The 25,154-nt window shown below is 34.1% G+C and overlaps 6 protein-coding genes across 10 annotated transcripts; 4 read left to right on the plus strand and 2 right to left on the minus strand.

Moving 5' to 3' along the window:
• Positions 1-450: 450 nt before the first annotated feature.
• Positions 451-4,156, plus strand: LOC140959081 (transcription factor BIM3-like). 3 transcript variants are annotated; one of them, XM_073416823.1, is made up of 8 exons: positions 455-697; positions 803-893; positions 1,235-1,304; positions 1,386-1,481; positions 1,849-2,074; positions 2,156-2,261; positions 2,857-2,986; positions 3,756-4,156. In XM_073416823.1, exons 1-8 carry the CDS (start codon positions 499-501, stop codon positions 3,837-3,839), a joined length of 1,002 nt encoding a protein of 333 aa, XP_073272924.1. In that variant the 5' UTR covers positions 455-498; the 3' UTR covers positions 3,840-4,156. The 3 variants fall into 3 exon arrangements, with proteins under 3 accessions (XP_073272923.1, XP_073272924.1, XP_073272922.1); XM_073416822.1 differs by having other exon boundaries at positions 451-697; positions 806-893; positions 1,849-2,261; XM_073416821.1 differs by having other exon boundaries at positions 457-697; positions 1,849-2,261.
• A 516-nt stretch (positions 4,157-4,672) lies between these two features.
• Positions 4,673-7,884, minus strand: LOC140959080 (rhamnogalacturonan I rhamnosyltransferase 1-like). The gene is made up of 9 exons (XM_073416820.1): positions 7,591-7,884; positions 7,009-7,343; positions 6,723-6,790; positions 6,553-6,641; positions 6,301-6,466; positions 5,935-6,218; positions 5,652-5,856; positions 5,317-5,474; positions 4,673-5,183 (listed from the first exon to the last, which is right to left on the minus strand). Exons 1-9 carry the CDS (start codon positions 7,593-7,595, stop codon positions 4,934-4,936), a joined length of 1,560 nt encoding a protein of 519 aa, XP_073272921.1. The 5' UTR covers positions 7,596-7,884; the 3' UTR covers positions 4,673-4,933.
• Positions 7,885-10,891: 3,007 nt separating this feature from the next.
• On the plus strand, positions 10,892-12,634 carry LOC140958197 (uncharacterized). 2 transcript variants are annotated; one of them, XM_073415564.1, is made up of 4 exons: positions 10,892-11,108; positions 11,276-11,383; positions 12,011-12,085; positions 12,184-12,634. In XM_073415564.1, exons 1-4 carry the CDS (start codon positions 10,975-10,977, stop codon positions 12,413-12,415), a joined length of 549 nt encoding a protein of 182 aa, XP_073271665.1. In that variant the 5' UTR covers positions 10,892-10,974; the 3' UTR covers positions 12,416-12,634. The 2 variants fall into 2 exon arrangements, with proteins under 2 accessions (XP_073271665.1, XP_073271666.1); XM_073415565.1 differs by lacking the exon at positions 11,276-11,383.
• Positions 12,635-12,741: 107 nt separating this feature from the next.
• On the minus strand, positions 12,742-13,991 carry LOC140958196 (uncharacterized). The gene is made up of 2 exons (XM_073415563.1): positions 13,591-13,991; positions 12,742-13,478 (listed from the first exon to the last, which is right to left on the minus strand). Exons 1-2 carry the CDS (start codon positions 13,763-13,765, stop codon positions 12,913-12,915), a joined length of 741 nt encoding a protein of 246 aa, XP_073271664.1. The 5' UTR covers positions 13,766-13,991; the 3' UTR covers positions 12,742-12,912.
• A 1,484-nt stretch (positions 13,992-15,475) lies between these two features.
• Positions 15,476-18,866, plus strand: LOC140958195 (E3 ubiquitin-protein ligase At3g02290-like). Of its 2 annotated transcripts, none has more exons than XM_073415561.1 (5): positions 15,476-15,665; positions 16,089-16,459; positions 16,615-17,038; positions 17,355-17,464; positions 18,554-18,866. In XM_073415561.1, the coding sequence occupies exons 2-5, from the start codon at positions 16,343-16,345 to the stop codon at positions 18,578-18,580; spliced, it is 678 nt and encodes a 225-aa protein (XP_073271662.1). In that variant the 5' UTR covers positions 15,476-15,665; positions 16,089-16,342; the 3' UTR covers positions 18,581-18,866. The 2 variants fall into 2 exon arrangements, with proteins under 2 accessions (XP_073271662.1, XP_073271663.1); XM_073415562.1 differs by lacking the exon at positions 15,476-15,665 and adding an exon at positions 15,953-16,014.
• Positions 18,867-20,581: 1,715 nt separating this feature from the next.
• LOC140959217 (ultraviolet-B receptor UVR8) lies at positions 20,582-24,984 on the plus strand. The gene is made up of 9 exons (XM_073417074.1): positions 20,582-20,713; positions 20,821-21,078; positions 21,755-21,948; positions 22,544-22,591; positions 23,081-23,153; positions 23,399-23,570; positions 23,784-24,215; positions 24,309-24,500; positions 24,684-24,984. Exons 2-9 carry the CDS (start codon positions 20,823-20,825, stop codon positions 24,739-24,741), a joined length of 1,425 nt encoding a protein of 474 aa, XP_073273175.1. The 5' UTR covers positions 20,582-20,713; positions 20,821-20,822; the 3' UTR covers positions 24,742-24,984.
• The last annotated feature ends 170 nt before the right edge of the window (positions 24,985-25,154 follow it).

Here is a 25,154-nt window from a genome sequence, read left to right on the forward strand (position 1 = left end):
ATATAATTTAACAGACATTATTATAACACAAATTTAATTAATTAAAATGCATTCAAATTTGATAGTAATTTGAAATAAAATTTATAGAATATTGAAAATTTCAATTTAATCTAAATGATTATTAAAATTTCTAGAAAATAACAACGAAAACATTAAAAATTACAATCAAAGGATTTTTGGTCAAGTTATAATATGCTTTTTAATAAAAAGATAAAATTGGAATGTTATAAAAATCATTTACCAATAATTTTTTTTTAAATCAAATTATTTAATGAAGGAAATAATATGTAAGATAAGTAAATGTCATAACCACAAGGGTTGAATTCAATTTTATAACCCATTTATCAAAAGACCGTAAGAGCCCATTAATAGATTGTCCAGACCAGTCCATTATAATAGAGCCCAGTAGCAATACAGTCCATAGGCAGTGCACCTTTAGCGACTAAAAAAATAATGCGCACGTTAGTGCAGATCACCCACCAAAATTTTCTACAGTGAATGCGGTTGCCTAGGGCTCCTCAAAATCTGTCACGCGGCAAATATTCTGTCAGTACACATTATACTCACTGTTTCCTCGTACGCAAACAAGTTTTTTACACACACATTGCTCGAGAATTTGGGTTTGGTGAAGCTCAAATGGTAAGAATCGCGAGTCGTGTTGAAGATGAAGAAGCTGCTGATTGTTATTCTCCGATAGGTATACAAGCATGCTTGTATATGTGTGTGTAGATATCTAGTCCGGGTAATCAGGTATGGTTTTGTTTATTTATGTGATTTGGGTTGTGGAATTTTGAAATTTGAGCAGAGGGGGTGAGACTTGATCAGAAGGTGGATGCTTCTCGATCGAAGCATTCGGAGACCGAGCAACGAAGGAGGAGCAAAATTAATGAGAGGTATGCGTGATTGTGTGTTTTTTTTTGTTGCATTACAAATGTTTTTTTTTTATCATAGTTTTGTACAAGTTTGTGGTTCGTTTGGTTGCTAGTAATATGTTGGGCTCGTGGACATTGAACTTTGGTGCGAGATGTTACAATTCTCATGTTTTTTAACTGTGCATTGAATGTGTTATTTTTCGGTTGGGAGTTGGAAGCCTGGATTTGGACTATTGTAGTATATGCATGTGTTTAATTTGGGATCGAGACAACCATTTTGCTTTTGAGACCTCAATTTTTGTTTCGCTTGCATCATAAGTATCTTCTTGGGTGGAGATTTTTGTAAATTTTATGCATTGCAGATTTCAGATTTTGAGGGATTTAGTTCCGGAAAATGATCAGAAGAGAGATAAGGCTTCATTACTGCTGGAGGTTTGTTATCTCCTTTTACAGTTCAATATTTGAATGCGTTCTTACTTTGGGTACAAATGCTAATAAGCTGTATCTATACAGGTTATACAGTACATTCAGTTTTTGCAGGAGAAGTTACAAATGTATGAGGGATCTTATCAAGGTTGGAGTCCAGAGCCAACGAAGTTGGCACCATGGGTAAAATATACATTCTCTTCGATTTTTCTTTGATGCTGCACAAGTGAGTTTTTTTTCCATTTTTTGGGTCTTACTATTGGTTTCATGTAGTTTTCACCTACAATCTCTGCAAAATGACGTGACATGAAATTTTTAAGCAGATTGCATTTATTTTTCATTCACGTAATTTGGGTTGACTGCGTCAAGTTGTGTTATGAGATTCTATCCGTGTGTGAGCACCACGATTGAGAAATGACCAGATTGAAAGTGGAATAGCATGACTGCTGGCTGCTGCTTTGTGTATCATATAGTTCATTATAACAGGCGCCATCATCTTTTGAATTGCTTAGTCAAAATTACTGTCCATTACTTATGGTTGACACGACAGAAAATCAATTATGGACCAGTTGAAAGCTTCCTTGATCAAACTCAGCTCGAGAGGCATATATCTGGGCATGAAGACAATGGTGTTCTCAACCCTTTACGTCATGTACGGACCTCTGTAGAATCTGAGTTGATTGGATCTAGCTTGTATAAATCAACAGATAACCTACCTATTGCAACAAATCAACCTCTTCTTCTTAACCTGCCAACTCAAGCAGCAACATTTGAGGGTATGTCTGGTCGGTCTCATCGAGAATGTTTTCCTGACGCTGAGCAATTGACCCAGCTTTCGCAATCCCAATCATGGCCAGGGAGATCATGTGTGAATGATTACTCTTTTCCTATCTGCAATACAAACGAGAATGAACCAAACATTGAAAGTGGTGAAGCCAGTTACTCGAGTACTTGCTCTCAACTGTAAGCACCCATTTTAAAAAGAAAAGGAAATTGATCTATGGATATGACATATGCCCAATTACTCACGCTTATTTATTTTTCTTGGAAAACTGCATTTGGCGCTGTTAATTATTCGATACATGCTATTGATTGTCGTGGGTTTTGTATTTCTATAACAATGATCATGGTGGAACGTACTGAAATAAATGCTCCAATAATGCACCATGTATCAACATTTAGCAAATATTTGGTGTGCATCTGTGAACTGGTTGGATTCATGCTTAGATATGTGATTCTTTCTTGGCAATTTGAGTTGATATTTTTTTTTGGATTTTTACATGTTGATGATACATGGATAGCAAGTCTCTTTATAATTTTAAAAAGTTTATAATTTTGATGTATTGGGGTGTAATGTAACCATTTCACTGATAAAAATCTTTTAAGATGTAGATTTTAGTTACTTCTGATGTGGTTTTTTAACATCTTTTTTTTAAAGGAGATCTTTTTCCTAAATATTTTTGTACCTAATCTCTGTTTTTCCCATTACTGATGGGAGATTTTCATGAATATTGTAATTACATATTTTTGGAGTTGATGCTTATTTTGTTGTTGACAGGATATTGAGTTCTTTGAAGAATGCTCTACAATCATCTGGAGTGAATTTATCTCAGGCCAGCATTTCGGTGCAACTTGATGTTGGCAAACAAATAAATGATAGAAGTACCATGGCAAAGTTCAAAATGAAGGTTCTTCCATCTTATTACTAAGCTATATTTTAACTTTTGACTCCCCTGTGCTTCTCTATGTTTGCCTGCTACTTGATCAAATGATTCTCAAGTGACTGCCCAAACATCTCCAGAAGCTTCAATAGTATTCCGATATAGATTCCGTATTCATATCACATAATCTCTTCGAGTGACTGTTGGCTCCTACAATTGTCTGGAAAAGGAGAAAGCAAGAAAATGAAACACATAGAAACAGGAAATAGAAAATGGAGAATCCAGAATGGTCGAAGCCCAGGATAGGAGAACTTGTCAAATTTTATTACCTGTAAAAAATAACCATCTAGCATATTTATCCTCACCTGGCCAATTGGTAAGTGTATCAATGATTTCTAATTACAGTAACATTGTCAAAGACTTGAATGAACTTATAAATTATCTGTATTAATGTATATTCCCAACATTAATATTGTATGATATTCAAAGATCAATTAACATTCGAACTTGGAATGTACTCCTTGAGATGCAAACTCTACATCTGTTGGAAAAATTTTATGTTCTCAGTCTTGGACTGTACAAATTAGAAGTATGGGGAAAAGGTTCTTATGAATGACTGCATGCTTGGGATTTCAGTACTTAGACTTTTTCTCTGTGTGAGGAAACTGTCCAGTCTATTATAATCCTGTCGGATTACCTTGTGTCATTCTACTATGTAACTTCAAAGATTTTAGTTTTTCCAAATCAGATCTACTTTTATATGCTTGGATTCTTACCGTTTTCCTACTGATTCCAGGACAATCAGAGTCCTTCTGGCCTTGTTTCTGTGGCTCCTGGGAACGAACATCCTCATAAAAAATTCAGAGTTGACGAAAGCTAGTGCAATGCCCCCTGACAAATGTACATGCTCTTCTGAAAGGAATTTTCATCAGGTTTTAGCATATTATGTACTTTTTTTCTATTTTGGTAGGCTTCCGTTTCTTTATGGCAAGACTTCCGTAAGAGGGCAATTGCATTTGCTTAACTCGGGTAGTTGAGTACTTAGTGACCTATCACTCCGAATATTTGCGAACTCAAGCTATATATATCGAGCATTTGCCTTATTGCTGCACCTTTTGGCCTATATTTATTTCAAACTTTTAACGATAATTACAAGTGTGGAGAAATGAAGGTTATAAAATCGGTGAAATTGCATTTCTTCGGTGGAGTGCTAAAGCTATTTCAATTTTCACCAAAAACTACTTTTAAGAATAAACAACTAAAAATGGTTTTTTGATAGTCATTTTGAAAAAAAAAGCTTGCTTAAAAAGATACAAGCCAAAATTCATAATAATTAGCTTGTCAGCTTTTCTCTCTTTCAAAAATAGGATATATATAATGTTTTTGTTGTACAAAAAAAGCTTATAAAAGCTGATTCTGCTAAGGAAATTTTTTAATTTGCAGCTTCTAGCTCGAAATTATATTGATCAGAAATAATTTATTAAAACGCCAACTACCTAGCTCATACGTCTTTTGTTTCTTTCTTTTTTCTTTTTTCTTGACAAAATATCTCATTTCAACTTTTATGAGAACTTTTTACGTTCGAAGAGTTGCTATTTGGAACTTCCAGATTAAATTCTGAAAAATATTAGAGGTTTTAATTGTGAGAAAGTATCAGTTCAAGTTTGAGCCTTGTGTTCAATTCCAGTTAATCCCGAACAGCCAAGCTGGCTCTTATGTAGCCCAAAAACAGTTGGATAAGGTAATGGACAAATGCAATACACAATTTCCAATCCCCGAAATAATAGGCTTCTATCTGTACAGCCGAAGCAGACCGAAAATGTCCAAATTTAATGTATATGCATGTAAAATTTCCATAGGTTTAGAACAAGGGGTTAATCTAACTTAACCCTCCTGAACTTTTCTTCAAATTTCCCACAATCCTAGCTTGGTGGACTAAATATATGCATATGAATCGAGAATATGATCGATGGATCACAAACTTCTTGGCATTTTATCCAACGGTGGCAAGCATTCTTCTGGGTTGGCATAAAAGTAATCTTCTTCCTTGGGTCTATTCTCCATGGAAACACGCTTCTTTGGACTCCCTGCTCGGTCTTCCGAATGAGCTTCTCTCACATAAGCTGAGAACTCATCCCAATTCAATGATCCATCATTGTATCTATCAATTAAACATACCAAAACTCGTCTGTTCAGGAGAATCGTCTTCTTGAAACCTAGATATCTGGATTGTTTCAAATGATAACACAACCTTCATTAATCCAAATGTAATGAATCAATCGTAAATGAGACGCTCAGTTGAATAGCAGCACAAAACTATAAGAGATACTGATCCAATAATACGTAAGAGAACAAACCTGCGGTGCCCTTCAACAAGTTTAGCCATATTTCCATCATAAGTGGGAACAAATACATCACTTTCCAAAGATACAAAATAATCCAGAGCAGCCATTTGAGATGAATGATTTTTGAGAAACTTCAAGTCTGATGCTTCCAACAATGTCTCCTTGTTAACCTATTGCACAAAACTCATTACTAATGAATGTGCTTTAAAATTAGGCTTAAGGATGGACCCAGAAAGGGGCGAGCTGAGGCAGACTGTAGTGTACCCCTAAAATATAACCGTGTAGCCCCTCAACAAATTTTCTGGATCCAACCCTATTGAGAGCTCAAGCTTGATTCTTTTACTCACAAGATTTGGAAATGCTGCCTTCAGACTTCTCAATCTCCTCGTTCCACCATATATCTCTCCAGAAGCGATATACACTTGAGTGTTACTATCAATACCGAGTGCAGTTAGTACTAGAGCAGTTTCTTCGGGTGTCAGAGGACATAAACCTTCCTTTCTTTTGAGTTTGGGATCTATGACTTTCTCCTTCCACTTAGAGTTAGCAAATCTAGTCGTAGATTGTTACTACAGTCAGTATGATAATACGAATCACTGCATTTTAGTCAAAACAGAAACATTTTTTTACCTCATTGTAGTGAGTTCATTCACCTCCTCAGTGTTGCAACCTCGAGTACAGCCAGAAAAAGACAACATATCCATTTCATATCTTAGATGCAGGACAAGGAATGGGCCATTTAGCCTTCTCAGAATTTTTCTACCCAATTCCTCAATTTGGGAAGTAAATCTGAGAGAATGGAAATTTACTTTACATCTCAGCTTTTGAATCTCGAGTGGTAGCCTGTTGTTAGCTAGCCGAGCATCAGTTCTGTTCAGATGCACTACTTTATATTTTTTAAGAAGTGGAAGAATCTGTCAACAAATGTCGCAGCATTAATTTCTATAACTAGCCAGGATGATATTATTATCACACCCTTTTTTTTTTAAAACCAACCTGTTTATGGTAGTAAGAAATATTAGACCAGCTGACGGGTGCTAGCTCGTAAAACTTTCCTAGATCAACTCTACTTTTAAGTTTCGAAGGAAGCTCTTTGAGTATCTGGACCTCATCCCTCAAAGAAGTGATGAAATGGTCAACATCGAATATATCCTTAAAATCACTGCGAAGCAGGTAAAAAAGTTAGTGTAACAAATATAAGCATATAACGAATTGAGACTAAAATTGCATGGCATTCACGTCTTGTACCTTGAATCTGCCCAAAATGATGTTTTATCCAATTCTGGGACAAGAAGAGTTATGTTAAGATATTTGGCAATAGCAACCATGTCACATATCTGCAAATGCAGAAGCAAGAGCAAGTGAGAAACCAACAACTCAAACAAGTTTGGAGAAGCCACGTGTTAAAGTTAACATACTGCCGCTCTCATTTGGTTGAGTCCTCCATTGCAAGAAACAAGTAGATGACCATTGTTCTTGTATGATCCTGGCGACAACAGAAACTGAATTCAAAAAATAATTTGAAAATACCACATGAAACCCAGCCGGAACACAATAGTTATTATTTGGTATTTAATTTCTTGTATGATCCTGACGACAACAGAAACTGAATTCAAAAAATAATTTGAAAACTTATTATATTACTAGAAGTTTCAATATCTTATACTACATTAACAAGAGAAAGAAAAAGAACCAGCGGCTCACTCTTTGGACGTAGATGCACTTTTGGTTGGACAAAAGACTTACTTTCCTCCGTGTGCTTATCAGGTGAACTAACATAAGAAGGCCAATCTTTTAGCAACTTTGCCCCCCTAAAGTCCCCTACCGCCACCAATTGAATCATACACGTCCATAGTGATAAAATCGCGATCGCCCTCAAAATCCAGAGCTTCATTCTACCACGACACGCTCTCAAAAGCATGGTTTTTTTCACTTTAGCTTCACCCAAAAACTTCATCATGCTCAAATCTGAAGGCCTCAATCTCTCTTTTTTATTCTCATTGCTATCTTCCTGTCTACATGAGTAATTTACAACTAACCTGGGATTAAAATGATATCAAATTATAGTTCTTACGAGAAAGATAGTGAAAAACAGGGAACAAGCACACAAGAAACCAAGGTTGTTAAAAGAGAGGTTAAATATTAAAGATAATGAACTAGTTTTGAAATTTAATGCTAAATTTACGGAGAAAAAGAGGGTAATGTACACACTCCTTGAATACCCAGAAAACAGAAATGAATTAATTGCGTTCAGAATCTTGAAATAAGGATTCATTAATCTCTCACTTCATTAAAGCTCCACGCAGTGTGATTGGTATACTTGGTTTCCAGGACAGTGGTTGAAATCTTGAATGTAAATGGACCAGACAGGAAATGGTTTTTGAAACTGCGCAGACCCTTTCCAAGATTCGGAATAAAGATTGGGTTACCGATCAAACTCCGCCGGAAAAGCGTGGATGGAAGTCAAGTCAAGACTACGCAGAGAAGAAACTGGCAATCGCAGTATTGTTTACCCGTCTGTCATGTAACGTGTGTAATCGCAATTCTTTACACCATCTTTCAAATATTTAAACATTTCATTTATCTTCTAATCTGTTGGATAAAAAAAGATAGATACAATAAATATAAGCCATAAAGTCATTAAAATCATATCTTAATTATTATATTATATTATTTTTTATTATTATATTTAGTAAATGCATGGCTTATGGAGCCTTTTCTTTCGACAATTTGCCTAATTAAATTTCCATCTCTTGCTACCGCGCAACTCCAAATCTGACCCATTCAAGATTACGAAATATATATATATTAAAATTTGAATCGGCTTCCAGTAATTTTTTTTTTTTAATCACGAAGAAGAAATTTTCAAAGTCAAATTACTAATAATACAAAACACAAAAAAAAAAAAAAAAAATTCTCAAGAGTAAGTCTATTGTTAGACGGTCTCACGAATCTTTATCTGTGAGACGGGTCAACCCTACCGAAATTCATAATAAAAAGTAATATTCTTAGCATAAAAAGTAATACTTTTTCATAGATGACCCAAATAAGATATCTGTCTCACAAAATACGACTCATGAAACCGTCTCACACAAGTTTTTGCCTTTTTCTCAATACATACATGCATTTTGCTATAAATAATTATAATAAACCATTAAATATATTTTATTTGTAATTTAAGCAACAAGCCAATTTGATCTTGTGGAACTAAAGTTATGATAACAAGAAATTACTAGATAATTAATTATATCTTGTCGTTAATTTTTTATGATAAACTTTATTTTTAGTTAATATATATATATATATATATATATATATATATCAATTTGATATGCTGCTCACTCGTCATGCACATCTCTCCTCAACAATAAGTGTCATTCATTTATTAGATGTGATGAAATGTCATCTCATTGGTGGATACTGAGGTGCGCGAGTGGACATATATCAAAACTGTATTTATATATTTTAGATATACAAGTTCTAGTTTTATAAAAAAAATTAGATAATTGTTTTTTTTTTTAAAAAAAATGAAATCATTAGTGAATCCATTTAGATTTAACTAACTAATATCAAGATCTGGATGAGAAGATTGGAATCTGATATAGATTTGGATTGTAAGTATAGGCTAAACAAAAGAAGACGTACATTAATATATTTAAAATTCAATAGGAAAATATGAAAAATGTGAATATTTATTTTCCAATATAGATTGGTGTTGAAAAGAAAATATAGCCTTGTCAAATGTCGACCTGTTACCATAGAAACCGACCGATCAATAAAATCAAACCGCATATAAAATCTGCTTAAAACACCACGTTATAGGTAGGGGTGAGCAAAATTTCAGTTAAATTCGAATCGAATTTACCGATCGAACCGAGCCAATTCGGAAATTCGATTAGGTTATTTCGGAAATTCGGTTCGATTTCTGAAATTTTTTAATTCGGAAATTCGGTTTTTCAATTAAAAAAATCGGTTAATTCGGTTCGATTACGGTTTTCAAAATTTTGAAATCAGTTAACCGAATTAACCGATATAATAAATATTATTATTTAATAAATTTTTATTTTTTTCAATTTTTATATATATTTTAATTTTTAATTTTAAAATCAACCCTAATTCTAATCCTAATCAACCCTATCAATTTTTATATATTTTTTAATTTTTATGTTTTTATGAATTTGTGTAGACCGTAGGGTTCAAGAAAAATTATATATATAATTAAATTTAAATCACAATTTTTTTTTAAAACTAATCGGTTAATTTGGTTACCGACCGAATTAACCGATTTTAATTCGGTTCGGTTTTTCTCGGTTATGAAAAATAATTCGGTCGGTTCGGTTCGGTTATTGCTAAATATTTTGGTTCGGTTCGGTCATGATTAATTCGGTTCGTTCGGTAACCGAACCGATCGAATGCTCACCCCTAGTTATAGGAAGCCTCATCACTCATAATTTCGGGGAATGAAAAACTGTACATGCATTAAAAAAAATTGTACATACATTGTTGCATCGTGTGGCAAGAGCATTAGTAATAATAATTATCCAATCATTTAAATTATTGATATAAGGCATATCGGACCTTATTATTTGATTATACTTTGATATAAAAAGAGAGATTTACCTAAATAGACTTTACACAAGTACTATAATCAATTTTAGTCTTCAGTTGAATTAATTTATTAAAATAATCTTTTTATCATATCAAATTACAAAGATATCCCATATCTTTTAAATCCTATTCACTATCAATTTATTCATCTCAAACTCTTAATTTTATTATCTCATCAATTTCGTGCGTATAGAGACGGCCGTGAAATAAATCAATCCTATTTCTTCAAGCAAGTATGAATTTCTTTTTTTCCACTTAACTTTTACGGTAAAAAATTGATTTTATATTGATATTACTGTGTGAGTAAGTATATGGGTTATGACAAAATCAGTTTGTTACTAATTTTGTTTATGTCAAATCATTAGAATATATTGCCTAGAATTGATTGCTGTAATTTTGATTTTAATTTTTTTTAATATTTGACTTGATTATTTTCATGAGCAACAATCGTAATTAAAATATTATAACTTTGTGGTGTTTTCGTATGAACTAATTCAAACTAACCATTCATAATTTTATTAAAATATGTTTATTGATATAAGTAAGTAGTATTAAAAAAATTAATATCTTATAAATTAAATAAAACAGAACAAATGTTAAATCAATTCTTTAAAAAAACAGATAATTAAATAAATTAATCAAGAAAATGGAACATGTGTGGTCATAGAAAAAGGGTATTTTAGGATTTTTAAATTATATAAGACATAATGAAAATTATGTAATAAAGAAGGTCATTTTTAAAATTATGACTTTGAAATAGACTAAAATAATCAATTTCCCATATAGAAATTATATTTTTTATAATTATAATTATAATTATAATAATGATATGAGATTAATGTGAATAATTACAGATCACCATCCATGTTAATGGGCTATTTAAAATTTGATGTTTCGATAGAAATTAAATGGGCCTATTGATTTCAACCCAGATGTATATGGGCTTAAAGCCCAAATGGTCATTTAGATTTTAGTTCCTAGCGTCTAGGTTTTGGTCTGGTGTTTTCCTCTGGATATATTCACAGTTATAATCGGCCATTCACAGTTACAGAGCAAGAGAAGATGAGGAAGCTTAAGTTTCATGAGAAGAAGCTATTGAAAAAAGTAGATTTCTTGGAATGGAAGAGAGAAGGTGGGCACAGAGAGAACATGGTTATGCATCGGTACCACGTCACGGGCAGAGACGACTATAAAAAGTATTTCGCGCGATTTAATTTCGAATTTATGTTGCGGGACTACTAAATGTTCTGAATATTGGTGCATATCTTGATGTATGATTTTTTTGCTGGAAAAAAAATGTTTCTGCTGGACTCAAGCGAACTTTTTTGTTATTGACATTTGGTGGATTGCATGATTCTTTTAGGTATTCGAGCTTGTGTAGAATGGTGCAGAAGCTTGTGAATATTTTGAAACAGATGGATCCGAGGGACCCTTATCGGATTGAGATGACTGATGGCCTTCTTGAAAAGCTGTAAGTTTTATCGTGAAATCTTACTTTTAATGCTTCGTAGTAGTTAACATGTGCTCGTATGAATGTAAGAAAAAAGTTTGTTCATGATTATGTCGAAATGAGCTTTCGGATTAGTTGAAATGGCTCTAATTTGAAAAATAAACGAAGATGGCCAAATTTAGGTGCCAAGTAGTTAATTGTCTTGTAAGATTCTTTATTTCAAACAGAGCATGTAGCCATTTGTGACCAGTTTGGGTCTTGTGGTGGACCTGTGGTGGTGGAAGGGACTCAATTTGCCATGTAATTTGTTGGACAAAGGACCTCATGTCTCTCTTTGTTTTTCAAAAGTTGTGTGGGGTACTATGCAACATGCATCAATTGCAGTTGAATCACATGAGACCTAATATCGCTTGGACTTGCATAATCTTGTGGCATTGAATGCGAATAGTGTGGGTTGCAAGTTGTAGCAAATGTATATGTTTTTTCACTTGGCAATGCAGTACAAACCAACTGTCCCGGCCATCATAGTGGCAGAGCTTTTACTTCACTTTTCTAGGAGTATTTGTGTCTTCTATAATGTGTGTTAAATAACAAGAGAGTGGAAATAATAAATATATATTTGATTATTTTTATTTTGCATCGATTCAGTTACAGCATGGGTGTGATACCATCTCGAAAAAGTTTAGCTTTGTGTGAACGCTTGTCAGTATCATCCTTTTGCCGGTGAGCAGGCTGTACCATGTAGTTTATTGCTGTGCCTCAAACAATGACAGGCAGATGATATTGGTGCTATTTTGTTTGTATATATGTGCTTGCTTCAGGCGCAGGCTTGCAACTGTCATGGTGCAGTTGAAGTTCGCAGAACACTTAAAAGAAGCAGTAACATATATTGAGCAAGGGCATACTCGTGTGGGACCAGATACGGTCACAGACCCTGCATTCCTCGTCACAAGGAATATGCAAGATTTCATTACATGGGTTGATACGTCAAAGATAAGGAGGAAGGTCCTGGAATACAATGAGAAGCTGGATGACTTTGACTCAATGAACTGAGAGTTCCTTTACAAATTGATTTCTCGGATCAGATAATGGTTTATACGTGGTTAAGTTCTGTGGCACTCTAAGCTTTGTTTGTCTTAGCTTGAAATTTGTAGTGTTAACTTGTGATAGGTTTCAGATCTATGAATTAAGCTTAAGGCTCTTTTTAACGTATCTGGAGGTGGGAATGATCTTTTTGAATGATTATACATGAAATTTCAAATTTGAGCTTTAGCTATTGAAGATTGATGAACTCAACTCCTAACACGCTCCTATCTGATAATACATACGATAGTACATACGAGCGGATGGAACAAACAAATTAACATAAAATGGTATCATGACTTTACATATAACAATCAAATTCCACATATTTATTGAAGGGAAATTACATGTTTAAATTCACAATGGAAAAGTACGAGAAACTTCAGTCACCACTCTAGGGAAGCCAATAATCTGCTTGAAAGGAAATAGATGGAATGAAATCGGCAACAGGTTGCTTCACTGATCATTTATTTACCTTTATTATTCATCACTTGGGATGGTTTTACAGCAGCTTCTCTCATGGGGGGCAAATATGGGATTCCAGGCAGTGGCGGCAAACGTGGAAGCAGCGGTAGAGGTGGCAGCCTGGGAAGCAACGGCAGTGGAGGAAGGTAGAGCCCGGGGGTTGGCTGTTCCGGTGGTGTTGGATCTTGAATTGGAGGCAGAATTGTTGGATCATTAGGATTTGAAAAGCAGGATTTTTCAGCTTTCAGGTTCTTGAAATTCTTGATGTCTGGTCTCTCATCACACATCTCTGGTTCCTTCATTGGCTTTAACGTAAGAAACCCTTCTGAGAATATGTTTCTTCCTTGTTTTCCTAATCGGAAATGGTGACCTGCCGTAGCCGCAACGGCGCAGTATGGATTGATGCTGCTGAGTAAGTTTACGGAACATGCCTTGATTTTTCTGACATGTTTGCTTATATAGGGAGGGAGATAAACTTTGAATTCTCCATTTTCGTTTGTTTTCACTTCCTGTCTGAAACTGATTTTCGACGAACTTGTGTCCTTGCACTCCACTGCAACAGATGCACCTGAGACACATGACAAAATAATTGATTTTTTGTTAAAATATATCAAAATATAAAGATCAAGGGCGATCACCCTTGATTTGAAATATAAAGATTTCTTGAAGATGAAAAGAACCTGAAATGAAGTGTCTGATCTGTGGAAGTTTATGGCGGAAGCATGTATCACAATATGCAGTTCCGTAAACAGCAGCAAGAGATGGAACCTTTTTCACATATTTACCCTCAGAAAAATTACCAAATGTGAAAAATAATAAGATCACTGTCCAAAACAAAGACATGGTCTGGATCATAACCACCCTACAATCACAAAACGTGTCCGTCGGGTTTTGATTCTGAATATGAACAAGATCATTCACAAAATCAAAGTTCTGCGTTTGTTGATTTAGGATTCTTGATTGCTTAAATCTTTTTATAGTATGAGGGATGGCATGGCTTTTATGTCATTCATGCAGAAACCAGTGAACTGCAAACTGGCAAAAGTTATTTCATATTGTAGCAGTCAGTAGACAGGACAGAGATAAGATTTGAACTTTAGGATGTTTTTGGCTTGGTTATGGTTGAGAATTGGATGAATGGGCAGTTGGAATTCTAGTTGTTCACGAGAACTTTCTTGCTTCCATATTATTATGGGCCTTCTTAGACCCATTTCTTGTGTCATTCCTACCATGAATTCCTGGAATACACAAGAGTCACGCTGTGTTTGCCTTCGAATTATTATTATATATATATAATAAAAATAATAATTAATTATTATTTTTATGTTTTAATGATTATTTGTTTTAAACAAATTTAGCCCTCCTAATGAAAAGTCATGGCTCAAAAGTCTTCTTATTTAACTCAAATATAATTTAAGCCCACCCACGGAATAATTCGAAAAAAGGGCTATTGGTTTTATCCAAATCCGACCAAGCCAACATCTATTTTGTTCATGTCGTTCGCAATATTTGACCTTCGAATACATATTTGTTTGTTCATATTTGTATCATGGACGTTCATGCTTTCAGTCTACTCTCAATCATACATGTCGTATATAATTAGTGTCATTTTGCACGCGTTACAGCTAAAATATTTATTTTAATATGATAATTTTTGTTATTCAAGTTAATGATTTTTTAATAAATTTTTCTTTTTTATAATGAGTGATAAACTATCTAAAAATTTAAAAAATATAAATAAATATAGGATTGCATTTAAAAGTATACATAAAGATATGATTGAAGATTTAAAAGAAATTTTATTTTAAGAAAAAAATCATCGTTATATAATGAAGATATAATTTTAATTTTAAATAAGATTTTACCAAATCAATTAAATTAGAAGCTAGTTATTATTATAAAGACTTCAACCTTCAGTGAATTATTTTTAAAATAAATTTTATATTATTAAAATATAATATAATATTCTCTATTAAATTTAGATAATATTAATATTATTAAATCTTGGACAGTATTGTTTTAAAATTTATTTTTTCGTCCCTTAGTAGCGAGATTGCTAATTAAAAACAAACAAACAAATTTTGAAAGAATAAAAATTAAGAGAACAGGCTATTAACATAATATAAAAAATATCTCAGTGGGGTGTATTCAATGTAGAGATTTAATGAATTTTTTAGATGATAGATTTCCGTGAATTTGGTAGATTTTTATTGACTCTTGTAGAATCTCAAATATTTGTAAACAGAATTTCATGGTTTGTCCCATTAATAGAAATAATATCTCATGGCAGGATTCGTTTAACTTAAAATAAAAAATATTTATGTTTTTGTTAATTTTCAATTCCAATTTCCGACTAAGAGAATTATATTAATAACCACAAAAATTTTTATGAGATTATTTTATTAGTCAATTTTATAAGATAAATATTTTATTTAATACAATTTATTAAAAAATAATATTTTTTTATATAAAAAATATTAATTTTCATCAATCAAATCGCTCCATATCAGGAATATAAATTCGAATATTGTCCTGTAACAAACTTATTACATCTATTATTATATAATATTGTACAGAGAACAGAACACAGGGAGCGTTTTTTTGTTTCGTCTTTCTTCTTGTTCTCTCTCCCTCTCTTCGTGTGTCTATATATGATATATACACACATTGAGAGAAGACAAAGAATAAACTGCAGAAAAATAGATACGTCTTCCTCGGATTATACGGCCCTTCTCTCCGGAATCATCTATCCCAGGTTGCTTTAGCAGACCTTTGTTGTTTCTTGTCTATTATTTTCTTTGCGAGATAATCTTTCTTTTGATTCAGTCTCCCTTCTATTTTATGGATTGGAATTTATGAGAATCGCATAATCTTTTATCGGCTTTTCTTGATGAATGCAAAATTTTTGTTCTCTTACAACACTGTACAATTGCTTATCTTTCTTCACTTTAAAGAAAGATATATATACGATGTTTCATAATTTGGGTGTTTTCTTTACGAATCTGTAAGCTGCTTTTTTTTTCAATGAGAATTATTTAATAGGTTGATTTTTTGTCATCAAAGTCACCCAGAAAGGAAATTGTACTAGGGGTTGATGGGTGGCGGTAAATTCCAATGATTATTCTTGGATGATTCATCCAATCTTGATTGTATTATAAATCCTTTATTATTGTGGCAGATGTTTATTCAGTTACTTGAGTCCACCATATAAGGAGAGGCATTCGGGTATTGTTTCCTGTCGAGAGAGGTGCTTGCTCGTGAAGTCGATTATCTTCTTCGAGCTTGATTCCTTTCTCGCTGTATTTAAGTTATCTACCGACGGCAAGATTCGGTCTTTATTGTTTCTGTGATCGTATTCTGCTTTTGCATGGTATCTCCGTATCGGCGGGAAAGAGAGTTTTGTAAGATTAAGTTTGGATTATCATTTCAATAATGGGTGCTGTTTGTTGCTGCTGGAGGGGTGAATGGGAAGATTTGTCAAACCCGAACAGCTCTGTGTATAGGAACTGTGTTTGCCTTCATTGCTTTGTTCAGAACTTCTTACTTGTGGTATGATATGGTTTCTTCCCTGTCAAATTTTATTTCAATGGATGCTTATAATATAACTTCCTTGCATGTTAAGTCCATTTCTGAATTTTGGGTGCTAGAGTTCAGTGGTCACATTGTGCCGAACTTTATTATAGTTTTATAATTGCATTCTGCAGTATGCATCAGTATTTCATAGAGGAGGAAATGCCCTGCCTTCTTCTCAGGGGACATCATCTTTCAGTTCTACAGAAGCACTTGATGACTCTTTAGCTGATATGTATCATGCTCCTCCGATACCTCTGCCTTATGATGTGGATCCAAGATATGTCCGCATCCAGCAGGATGAATCAGCCTCAAGAAGGGAGAAAGGCTCAACTCACTCAAACAATGAAATGGAGCCGCTAAGAATGAGTGGATTTGAGAAAGAGTCTGATTCTTTGAGTTACACAGGCAAACAGAAGAAATTTACATGTGATGAAGGATCGAAACAATACCATTCGAAATATCCGCTAAAGCTCTCAACAGTTAAAACCACGACAGGGTTTACCCATATTTACCCATCTTCGGAGGATGAAGATGTCTGTCCAACATGCCTTGAAGGTAATGAATAGTTTCTACTATAATAATGTTATGTTCTTCATGAATAAAATTTCCATAGCTAGATATGCCAAGTAAACATCTATGTATATTCACAACCAAATTTTACTGTGAATCTAGCGTGAGGCTAAAAGTACTAGCATCTGTAGTTGAATGCATAGGAAATAGCAACATAATAGGAACAAAACTCTCAATAAATCTTGAATTATTTTGCTCACATTATTAGGTGTGGTTTGAGTTTATCTCTTAGCGATAAATAATACTCGTTTGTTATGAAATTGCAAATCTTTGTTTTATAAGACTCCATCATTTTTTGCAGAATACACCGCTGAAAATCCCAAGATATTGACAAAATGTTCTCACCATTTCCATCTTGGTTGTATATACGAGTGGATGGAAAGAAGTGATACCTGTCCGATTTGTTGCAAGGTACCGACTGATTTTTCCTGGTGTTTTTATGTCTGGCTATGATTTAGAGTTTGCGTTTATTCACTTGCAAGCTTTGGATTGTACTTTCCCCTTTATTTTTTCTGTTATCTCAAACTTATAAACTCCTCGGGCTTCTGTATGTTGTGATTCTTTTGTTATCCTTTTTGTACTGGCTAAGACTAATTTTTTGCTAAAGCCTATAGTCAGTCTCCCTAATTGTGCATAGGGGGATAGTTCTGTGAATGCCTTTGCTCTTCATGCTCGGTCCCGTTTATTTATCATTTTTCATTTGGATTACTTGTATGATTGTTGATTCAATATATTTTCCGTGAGGAATTCTTTGCAATATGGATTATGAAAATTTGCTACGCCGTTTTTCTTTTTCTGGTAATGTTTTATGTACCTTATTCTGTATATATGCCTCAAACAACAAGAGGATAGGAAGGTATGCGTAGAACTACAAACTAGAAAATTAAGTGTTGACAGAAAGTTGAATGGTTCAAAGGAAAAGTAAGGCGGTGCACGGCCGCTAGGACTGGTAAACTGTGACCTCACGGTAGACCCAATAACAACGCCAAATAAATGTGTGTAATATGTAACTACTGCTTGCTTTTGGTAGGCACAAGTATTTCGGGGGAAAAAATGGGTACAGTAAATATTAAAACTTCTACATATAGTCTTTTTGTCTCGGCTTGTCTGAATATGTTGTGTGGAAGGAAAATCTTTAAGTGGAGGAACTTAAGCTGGGAACCAACATCTGAAACTTCAAACAATTTTTTAAGAAGCAAATTACATTAATAAGGCCGTGCCAAGAAAATTGTGGCCGGTTCAATGAAATCTCTATCTAAAATAGCATCCCTCTTAGAAGCTTTAGTTACAATAAATGTTCTACGGTATGAAGTGAATATGAGTAAACGATCTGCAAATTTTGATATTGTGGTACGGCTATCCTTTCAAGAAAATTGAATCAGAGGTTAAACTGTCAGCTGAAGTTTCAATGAAACATAGAATTGCTGTACAAATGGACGACTTCTTGAAGATATATGTTTCAGTCTCAGAGTCTGATAAATATATATAATTGGTTAACAGGTGATGGCATTTGATGAAACGACTTGATTTTTCAAAGAAGCTCCGGTCGCACCTGAGTGTAGCCGTGACCGTCAACAGAGAAAGAGGAGCACTTTGAAGGAGACCGGGAGTGTAAAGTCATTGTAAATACTGCGTGCTAGTTAAACGAGTGTGAAGTGTTGCCATTATACGCCGAACGATACATATAGCAAGACGATATCTCACATATAAATTTATCCCCGTGTTTCTTTGTGAATCGACCTGATGTTTGTTTGTCGCAACAATTGTGGAACGTGAGCAAGTTGAATGGAGTTTTTGAACGTGTGAGATGATATTTTCGTTTCTCAAGCCCAGAGATGGATGTGGGAAGACCCGATCTATCATATGAAAACATGAAAAGCGAAAGTTTTAATAGAGATGATATATCATCGTCTCAAAATGTGATGTAAACATGATTAAGACTTCTTATGAGACGATATATTCATGAAACAGATCGATCTGATTCATATTTGAAGTGAAAAATAATATTTTGACGTTAAAAAAGTGATAATTTTTCATGATATTTGGTTCATAAAATTGAGACAATCTTTTGAAAATTTTTGTACTTTTTGTGATAAAAAAATATCAAGAAAATATAAACTATGATATTTAAGAAGTAGATTTGTTGCGACATGTATGATCGAGTGTTGATTTCGAAATATCAAGTTATGTTTGTATTACAGACGACATTGTCCAAAGAACCGCTTGACTTCGCTGCCCATGAGATGCACGTATGAACATCACAAAATATCATGTTTTTGGATGTTCTTGAAAAATGCTGTAAACATTGACTTGATTGGTTAAATAATTATATGTTTACCAAAAAAACATTGCATTCAATAAACAAAATAAATAAATAAAATATTTTGGCCCAAAAATTCAGGGAAATTGATTATTCTAATCGATTTCAAAGTTATAATTTTAAAAATAAATTTTTTTATTAAATATTTTACATTATGCCTTATATAATTGAAATATATTATATTATCTTTTTTTATTCTAAATTATTTGCTCCAATTATTTATTGCCTAGTTATCAGGAAAAAAATAAATAAATAAAGAGGTAGATTCGTGTCAATTGCCACATATCACATTCCTTTTCTCCGCCATTGCTCTACATTTCTGTTTATTATTTCAAGTAAGTTACTTTACAATCGTTGTCCGATCTCTGTTCTCAATTTTTATGCACTTTTAAACTTGCGTCATTCAATATTTGATAACTAATTGAAATATAATCTTAAGAATATTTAATTCAACATAGGAGGTTTTATCGCAGACGGTTCGAGTCCACCATAACCCTGTGACATTCCATCAATTCCCAATAATTATATCCTAGAACTCGGGTTTATGTGATAAATTTGTATAGTTTCAAAGAACTCATCAAAAGAATTATTTCAACAATCAGCAAGAACACATAAATATATATATATATACAAATAAAAAAAATTCAAACTTATTTCAACTTCAAAATAATCTTGTTGGAGTCCTTGTATCGCGAATATTCCACTCATTAATACATACAAATAAAATATTTCACACATATTTCAAAAAATTTACATATATTTCAACTTCAAAAAATTCACACATATTCCAATTGCAATAAATCGTAAAGCATCCACCTATTTCAACTTAAAAATATTTTTAATTAAAAAACTTAAAGTTATGAAAAAAATCATGACAATAATCAAGTCAAATTTAAAAAAAAATTAAAATCAAAATTAGAAACTTTTATTAGAATCAATATATTCAATAATTTGACAGAAACAAAACTGTTTTGTCATATATCTATGCATATATATTCCTATAAACAAAAAAATTAATCATTATTTGTATAAAAAAATTAGGTGGACAAAAAAATGAAATTCATATATATTTGAAGAAGTAGAATAAATGTGTTTCAAAACTCTTAAGGCATGAAATTGACGAGAGAAAATAATTTAAAAAATATGTTTGTGATTTGATATAATAAAAAAATTATTTTCATAAATTAACTTAATCGAAAATTGATGGAGACTATTTAAGAAAATCTTCCAAAAAATTAATGGGTGCAAGCGGGCAGCTGAGGGATTCGCAAACCGTTTCTTTCTCCAAGCTCTTCGGAAACCAACACATCGTTTCGCTCCTAAATCTACCTCGATTCAAGGTTCTCTTTCCCAAATTCCTCACAATCAATTATCTCAGTTCCTTTATTTTCCTTCTTCTTGTTTTTTTTGCTGAAATGATTGTGAATTAATGACTGTTGATGAACAGTAATGGAGATTGACGAAATACTGGGGGAATCCCAACGGATGAGGTTGCCGACGAAGAGCGCAATCTACGTATGGGGCTATAATGAGTCGGGTCAAACGGGCAGGAGAGGGGAAGAAAAGAACTTGCGGATCCCAGGGCAGCTGCCGCCGGAACTCTTTGGGTGTCCGGATGCTGGTGGCAATTCGCGATGGCTGGACATTGCCTGCGGCCGAGGACACACAGCCGCTGTCGCCTCCGATGGTTCTCTTTTCACCTGGGGTATCTAATTTTGTTTCCTTCGCGTGTCTTCAGTTGTTGCTTTGTATTTTGAACGTAACCTACTCTTATTTTTGCCCCCTTGTTTCTGTGACAATTTTGGTCTACTCTTATACGTTAGTATTTGGTATCTTATTCATTATTTATTGAGGTAAAGTGGCGGAAAACTTCTATTGGTTGAGTACTAATATTGAGAAGTGTTGTCATTTTGTAATGGAGATAAAGGTCAGAGGGGAGGACTTGTGATCTGGTTAGGAAAAAAAGGGTTACAATTGTTTTTCCTCTCACCATTTTGACTTGGTTAGTGCATATATAATTTTCTAAAAATGTTAGTTTCACCTTAAACATTAAGTTACCCTCTCAGGTCCTTCATGTGATTGTGATTAGTGCAGAAACCTTAAAAGTAGTCGAAGCATTTTGCGGTTGAACGGAGAAATCCTTACTGGAATTGGGAAAGACTTATCTGGTTTGATGTGAAAACTTACTATTAAACGGTGCTGGATATGCTTTAGCAATGCCTATATGGATTTTTTAGACTATCTAGGCTCCGTCTGCTGGAAGGCATTTTCAGTAACTACTGTATCATGAGAATCAATTTCGTTGACAGGTCTCAGTCTAGAGTTTCCTTGTTCGTTTATCACAGTTTAGGCTTAATTTGTCTTTCTATGTCTCTTTGTAGGGGCTAATGATTTTGGGCAACTTGGGGATGGGACTGAAAGAGGTAGGAAGTACCCGAAGAAAGTGAAGCAGTTGCAGTCTGAATTTGTGATATCGGTATCTTGTGGAGCACATTGTACCGCTGCTATCGCAGAACCACGTGAAAACGATGGTTCGATGTCGACTAGAAGACTCTGGGTTTGGGGACAAAATCAGGTAGATTTTGCAGAGAGTACAAATTGCAACAGTCTAGAAAATTGTATTATATTATTTTATGTGCATAGAGAGATAATACATAACTACATGGAAACGAGATGCTGTTATTTTGTTGCCAATCGGATTTTTTATATATGCACGCATGATTGTAATTAAAGATATGATCTATTTTTAAAAATAACCGGTGTATTTCTTTCTATATTTTAGAGTCCATTTCCATTCAAAATGGCTGAAGTTTTTCTTTGTTTACTGTATTTTGTGTACTTTATGTGGTTTGTAAATTTTATTCAGTGTCAGGATTAAGGTTGAGTGCAAATGAAGAAAGAAAGACATGGTGATTATCGTCAATTATTTTTATTTTTTTGGTCATATTTGCTTTCATTTCATTTTGGCAATAGTCATCGACTATTTTTCGTTTTTTTCAAGTCATATATTTGCTTTTATTTTCATTGACTTTGAATCACCGTCTCATCTTGGAAGCATTTAAAAGTTTTAAGGATGAAAATCAATGGTTAGAAGTTAAGATGATATCATGGAATTTGAAGTTGTGTTTCTTGTTTCGTTTTAACCAATTTTCTTGGTTCCATCTTTACAGGGTTCCAATAATCCACGTCTATATTCGGGTGACTTCACTCCAAACACGGTATCAGTCTCACTTCAAAAATTAAGAATTATACTTCTTACACGCACCCAACTTACTTGAATATATGTGAATTACACTTACACGCACCCAACTTACTCGAATATATATGCATTTATCTTAAGGATTGCCTGATATGGGAGACATGACTTGCTTAATCAAATATTGTTACTTGGACCGTTCTCTATTTAGATGTTTTCATTTTAATTTTCTTTTAGTGTTTATTCTAGTATCTTATGATCAAATCACACATGCTTCAATTTGCTATTAAAATGCGCTATTGGTTTTTTGTAAGTTATGTGGTAGCCATAAAAGATACAACGCAAGTTAGAGTGACGCCGAGTTGCTTGTTTTGCAATATCTATTTAGTACTTTGTTTTCTTTGCTGTCACTGGTTTGTCACTTTGCTTGCTAGCAATGGCCTTTGTTTCAAATGTGACGTAATGCCTTTGGCATTCTTTGATGTTCCTGCTTGAACGGTACACATTCCAGGTTGTTCGCCAAGTTTCTTGTGGGGCTGTTCATGTGGTTGCTTTATCAGAAGATGGCTTGTTACAAGCATGGGGTAATGTCTCCTATAATATGCTATTTTGGAATTATATTAATGCACACATTTTGTTTATACCTGTTTCTTCTGATGCTAGGTTTATTTATGGTGTTTACTCCTTTTGCACTCTTGTTATTACATCTCTTATGTTGATTGATATTAGTTTCTATATCATGGACACATTGGAACTGTGAAGTCGAAACTCTTCAAATTCGGGTTTTAATTTTATTAATTAAAATTTGGTCACTCGTCTGTCAAATCAGGCTATAATGAGTATGGCCAGCTTGGTAGAGGTATTACTTGTGAAGGCTTTCAGGGGGCTCGTGTAATTAATGGTTATGCCAGATTCCTTGACGAAGCCCCCGAGCTTTTGAAGATCATCCAGGTTTCTTGTGGAGAATATCACACTGCAGCCATATCAGAAAACGGCGAGGTGTAAGTGCTCCAGAGGACCTTTGTGATGTAAAAATATTCTTGTGTTGAGATGAGAACTGAAATTTAACCCATATAGAACGAGTTATTAGAAATCTTGGGGATTAGAACTTCAAACATGAGTTGCCTTGTTTCTGCTTTAACTTTTTTATAATGTTTTGTGAACACTTCACTCTGTTTCTTCTTCAAATTATTTATCTCGTTAATTTTTCTCAGTTATACTTGGGGACTTGGGAGCATGGGCCAACTTGGGCATTGTTCACTTCAGTCGGGTGATAAAGAGCTATTACCTAGGCGTGTAGTTGCTCTAGATGGGGTGTTTATTAAGGATGTTTCGTGTGGAGGTGTCCACACATGTGCTTTGACCAGGACAGGAGCTCTATACGCTTGGGGCGGAGGGGTTGTAGGGCAGTTAGGCCTTGGCCCCCTGACTGGTTTCATTTCTTGCTCGCTAAATGAATCTGAAATTATGCTTCGCAATATACCCGCTATGGTGATCCCAACAAACGTGCAGCTGGTCGCTTGTGGACATTCTCACACTCTCATTTGTACGAAGGATGGAAGAATTCACGGGTGGGGCTACAACAGCTACGGCCAGGCTGCTAATGAGAATTCTACATACGCTTGGTATCCTTCTCCAGTTGATTGGTATGCGACCTACAAAACCGACACTCTTAATTCTGTTTGATAAAGATTGAATTTTTATCTGAAATTGGTCAATGGGATCTTCTTTCTAAATAGGTGTGTTGGGGAAGTTCGGAAGTTGGCTGCTGGAGGTGGCCATTCTGCTGTGCTGACAGATGCATGTTCCTTGAAGGAATTGTGTGAGTTCAGGCTTGCAGATAGTGTGACTCTGTCGAATGCATCTGCCATCGAGGATGTTGCATCAAGAACTGGATCAGATGCTTTGGTGCGTCTTTGTGAAAGATTCCGGTAAGAATTTTGATTCATTTATATGCAATAATTTAAAACTATAAGTTTAGCCGTCTAAAGTCCAAGCAGTTTTCTCACCTCGGCCCTCTGTCATATCTCATAGCTCGGAGTTTCCCCTAGTCTTGTACAGCTTTTCTTTCACTGAGAAGAAAACTCATGTAAACATTTTTTGGGCTCATGCAGGGAGCATTTTCCCAACGCCGGAGATTGCGCTGATGACGATGACAAATTTATCCTTTGAATCTAAAGGGGCATCCATATATTGTTTTATCCCTTCGTAGCACTGCATTTGTTCATGCAAAGGCATTGATATTGGTGTAAAGGAGTAAGCCAAGTTCATCTGCGTTGTATGAATTGTGAAAAGTTGTGATTTATTATGTCTTGTAAATCCAGAATAGTACAATAGTTAACGTTTTAGACCAATTTCCAGACAAGATGGGGGATATTAATGATTTCTCAATAACATGATTTCTTGACATTTTTATGATTTGATCCACGAGCTAGGATGTTTTTAAAATCTCAGAGGAGATCAACGTGAACCATTTTAAACCCAAAGAAAGAATGAAAAAATGGCTAAAGTTTTTAGAAAAAATAATGGAGCCATTTATATAATGATGTCAAAATCAAATCTTACTGTGCAAGAATCTGACTATT

This window comes from Primulina huaijiensis, chromosome 15 (assembly GCF_012295235.1).
Source record: "Primulina huaijiensis isolate GDHJ02 chromosome 15, ASM1229523v2, whole genome shotgun sequence".
Lineage (NCBI taxonomy): Eukaryota > Viridiplantae > Streptophyta > Magnoliopsida > Lamiales > Gesneriaceae > Primulina > Primulina huaijiensis.

Bases quoted from the DNA above. Each gene is read 5' to 3' on its own strand.
- LOC140958196 (XM_073415563.1), bottom strand. From the start codon at position 13,765: ATGATCCAGACCATGTCTTTGTTTTGGACAGTGATCTTATTATTTTTC. The intron at 13,479-13,590 runs GTTCTTTTCATC...CATGTGTCTCAG, and splicing joins GATCAGACACTTCATTTCAG to GTGCATCTGTTGCAGTGGAG.
- LOC140959217 (XM_073417074.1), top strand. From the start codon at position 20,823: ATGGAGATTGACGAAATACTGGGGGAATCCCAACGGATGAGGTTGCCG. The intron at 22,592-23,080 runs GTATCAGTCTCA...TACACATTCCAG, and splicing joins GTGACTTCACTCCAAACACG to GTTGTTCGCCAAGTTTCTTG. The intron at 23,571-23,783 runs GTAAGTGCTCCA...AATTTTTCTCAG, and splicing joins ATATCAGAAAACGGCGAGGT to TTATACTTGGGGACTTGGGA.
- LOC140958197 (XM_073415564.1), top strand. From the start codon at position 10,975: ATGAGGAAGCTTAAGTTTCATGAGAAGAAGCTATTGAAAAAAGTAGAT. The intron at 11,384-12,010 runs GTAAGTTTTATC...GCATCGATTCAG, and splicing joins GATGGCCTTCTTGAAAAGCT to TTACAGCATGGGTGTGATAC. The intron at 12,086-12,183 runs GTGAGCAGGCTG...TGCTTGCTTCAG, and splicing joins TCAGTATCATCCTTTTGCCG to GCGCAGGCTTGCAACTGTCA.
- LOC140958195 (XM_073415561.1), top strand. From the start codon at position 16,343: ATGGGTGCTGTTTGTTGCTGCTGGAGGGGTGAATGGGAAGATTTGTCA. The intron at 17,039-17,354 runs GTAATGAATAGT...CATTTTTTGCAG, and splicing joins CTGTCCAACATGCCTTGAAG to AATACACCGCTGAAAATCCC. The intron at 17,465-18,553 runs GTACCGACTGAT...ATTGGTTAACAG, and splicing joins CCTGTCCGATTTGTTGCAAG to GTGATGGCATTTGATGAAAC.
- LOC140959080 (XM_073416820.1), bottom strand. The intron at 6,219-6,300 runs GTTGGTTTTAAA...ATTTGTTGACAG, and splicing joins TTTCTTACTACCATAAACAG to ATTCTTCCACTTCTTAAAAA. The intron at 5,857-5,934 runs GTAAAAAAATGT...ATCTACGACTAG, and splicing joins AATGAACTCACTACAATGAG to ATTTGCTAACTCTAAGTGGA.
- LOC140959081 (XM_073416821.1), top strand. From the start codon at position 499: ATGCGGTTGCCTAGGGCTCCTCAAAATCTGTCACGCGGCAAATATTCT. The intron at 894-1,234 runs GTATGCGTGATT...TATGCATTGCAG, and splicing joins AGGAGCAAAATTAATGAGAG to ATTTCAGATTTTGAGGGATT. The intron at 1,482-1,848 runs GTAAAATATACA...TTGACACGACAG, and splicing joins CAACGAAGTTGGCACCATGG to AAAATCAATTATGGACCAGT.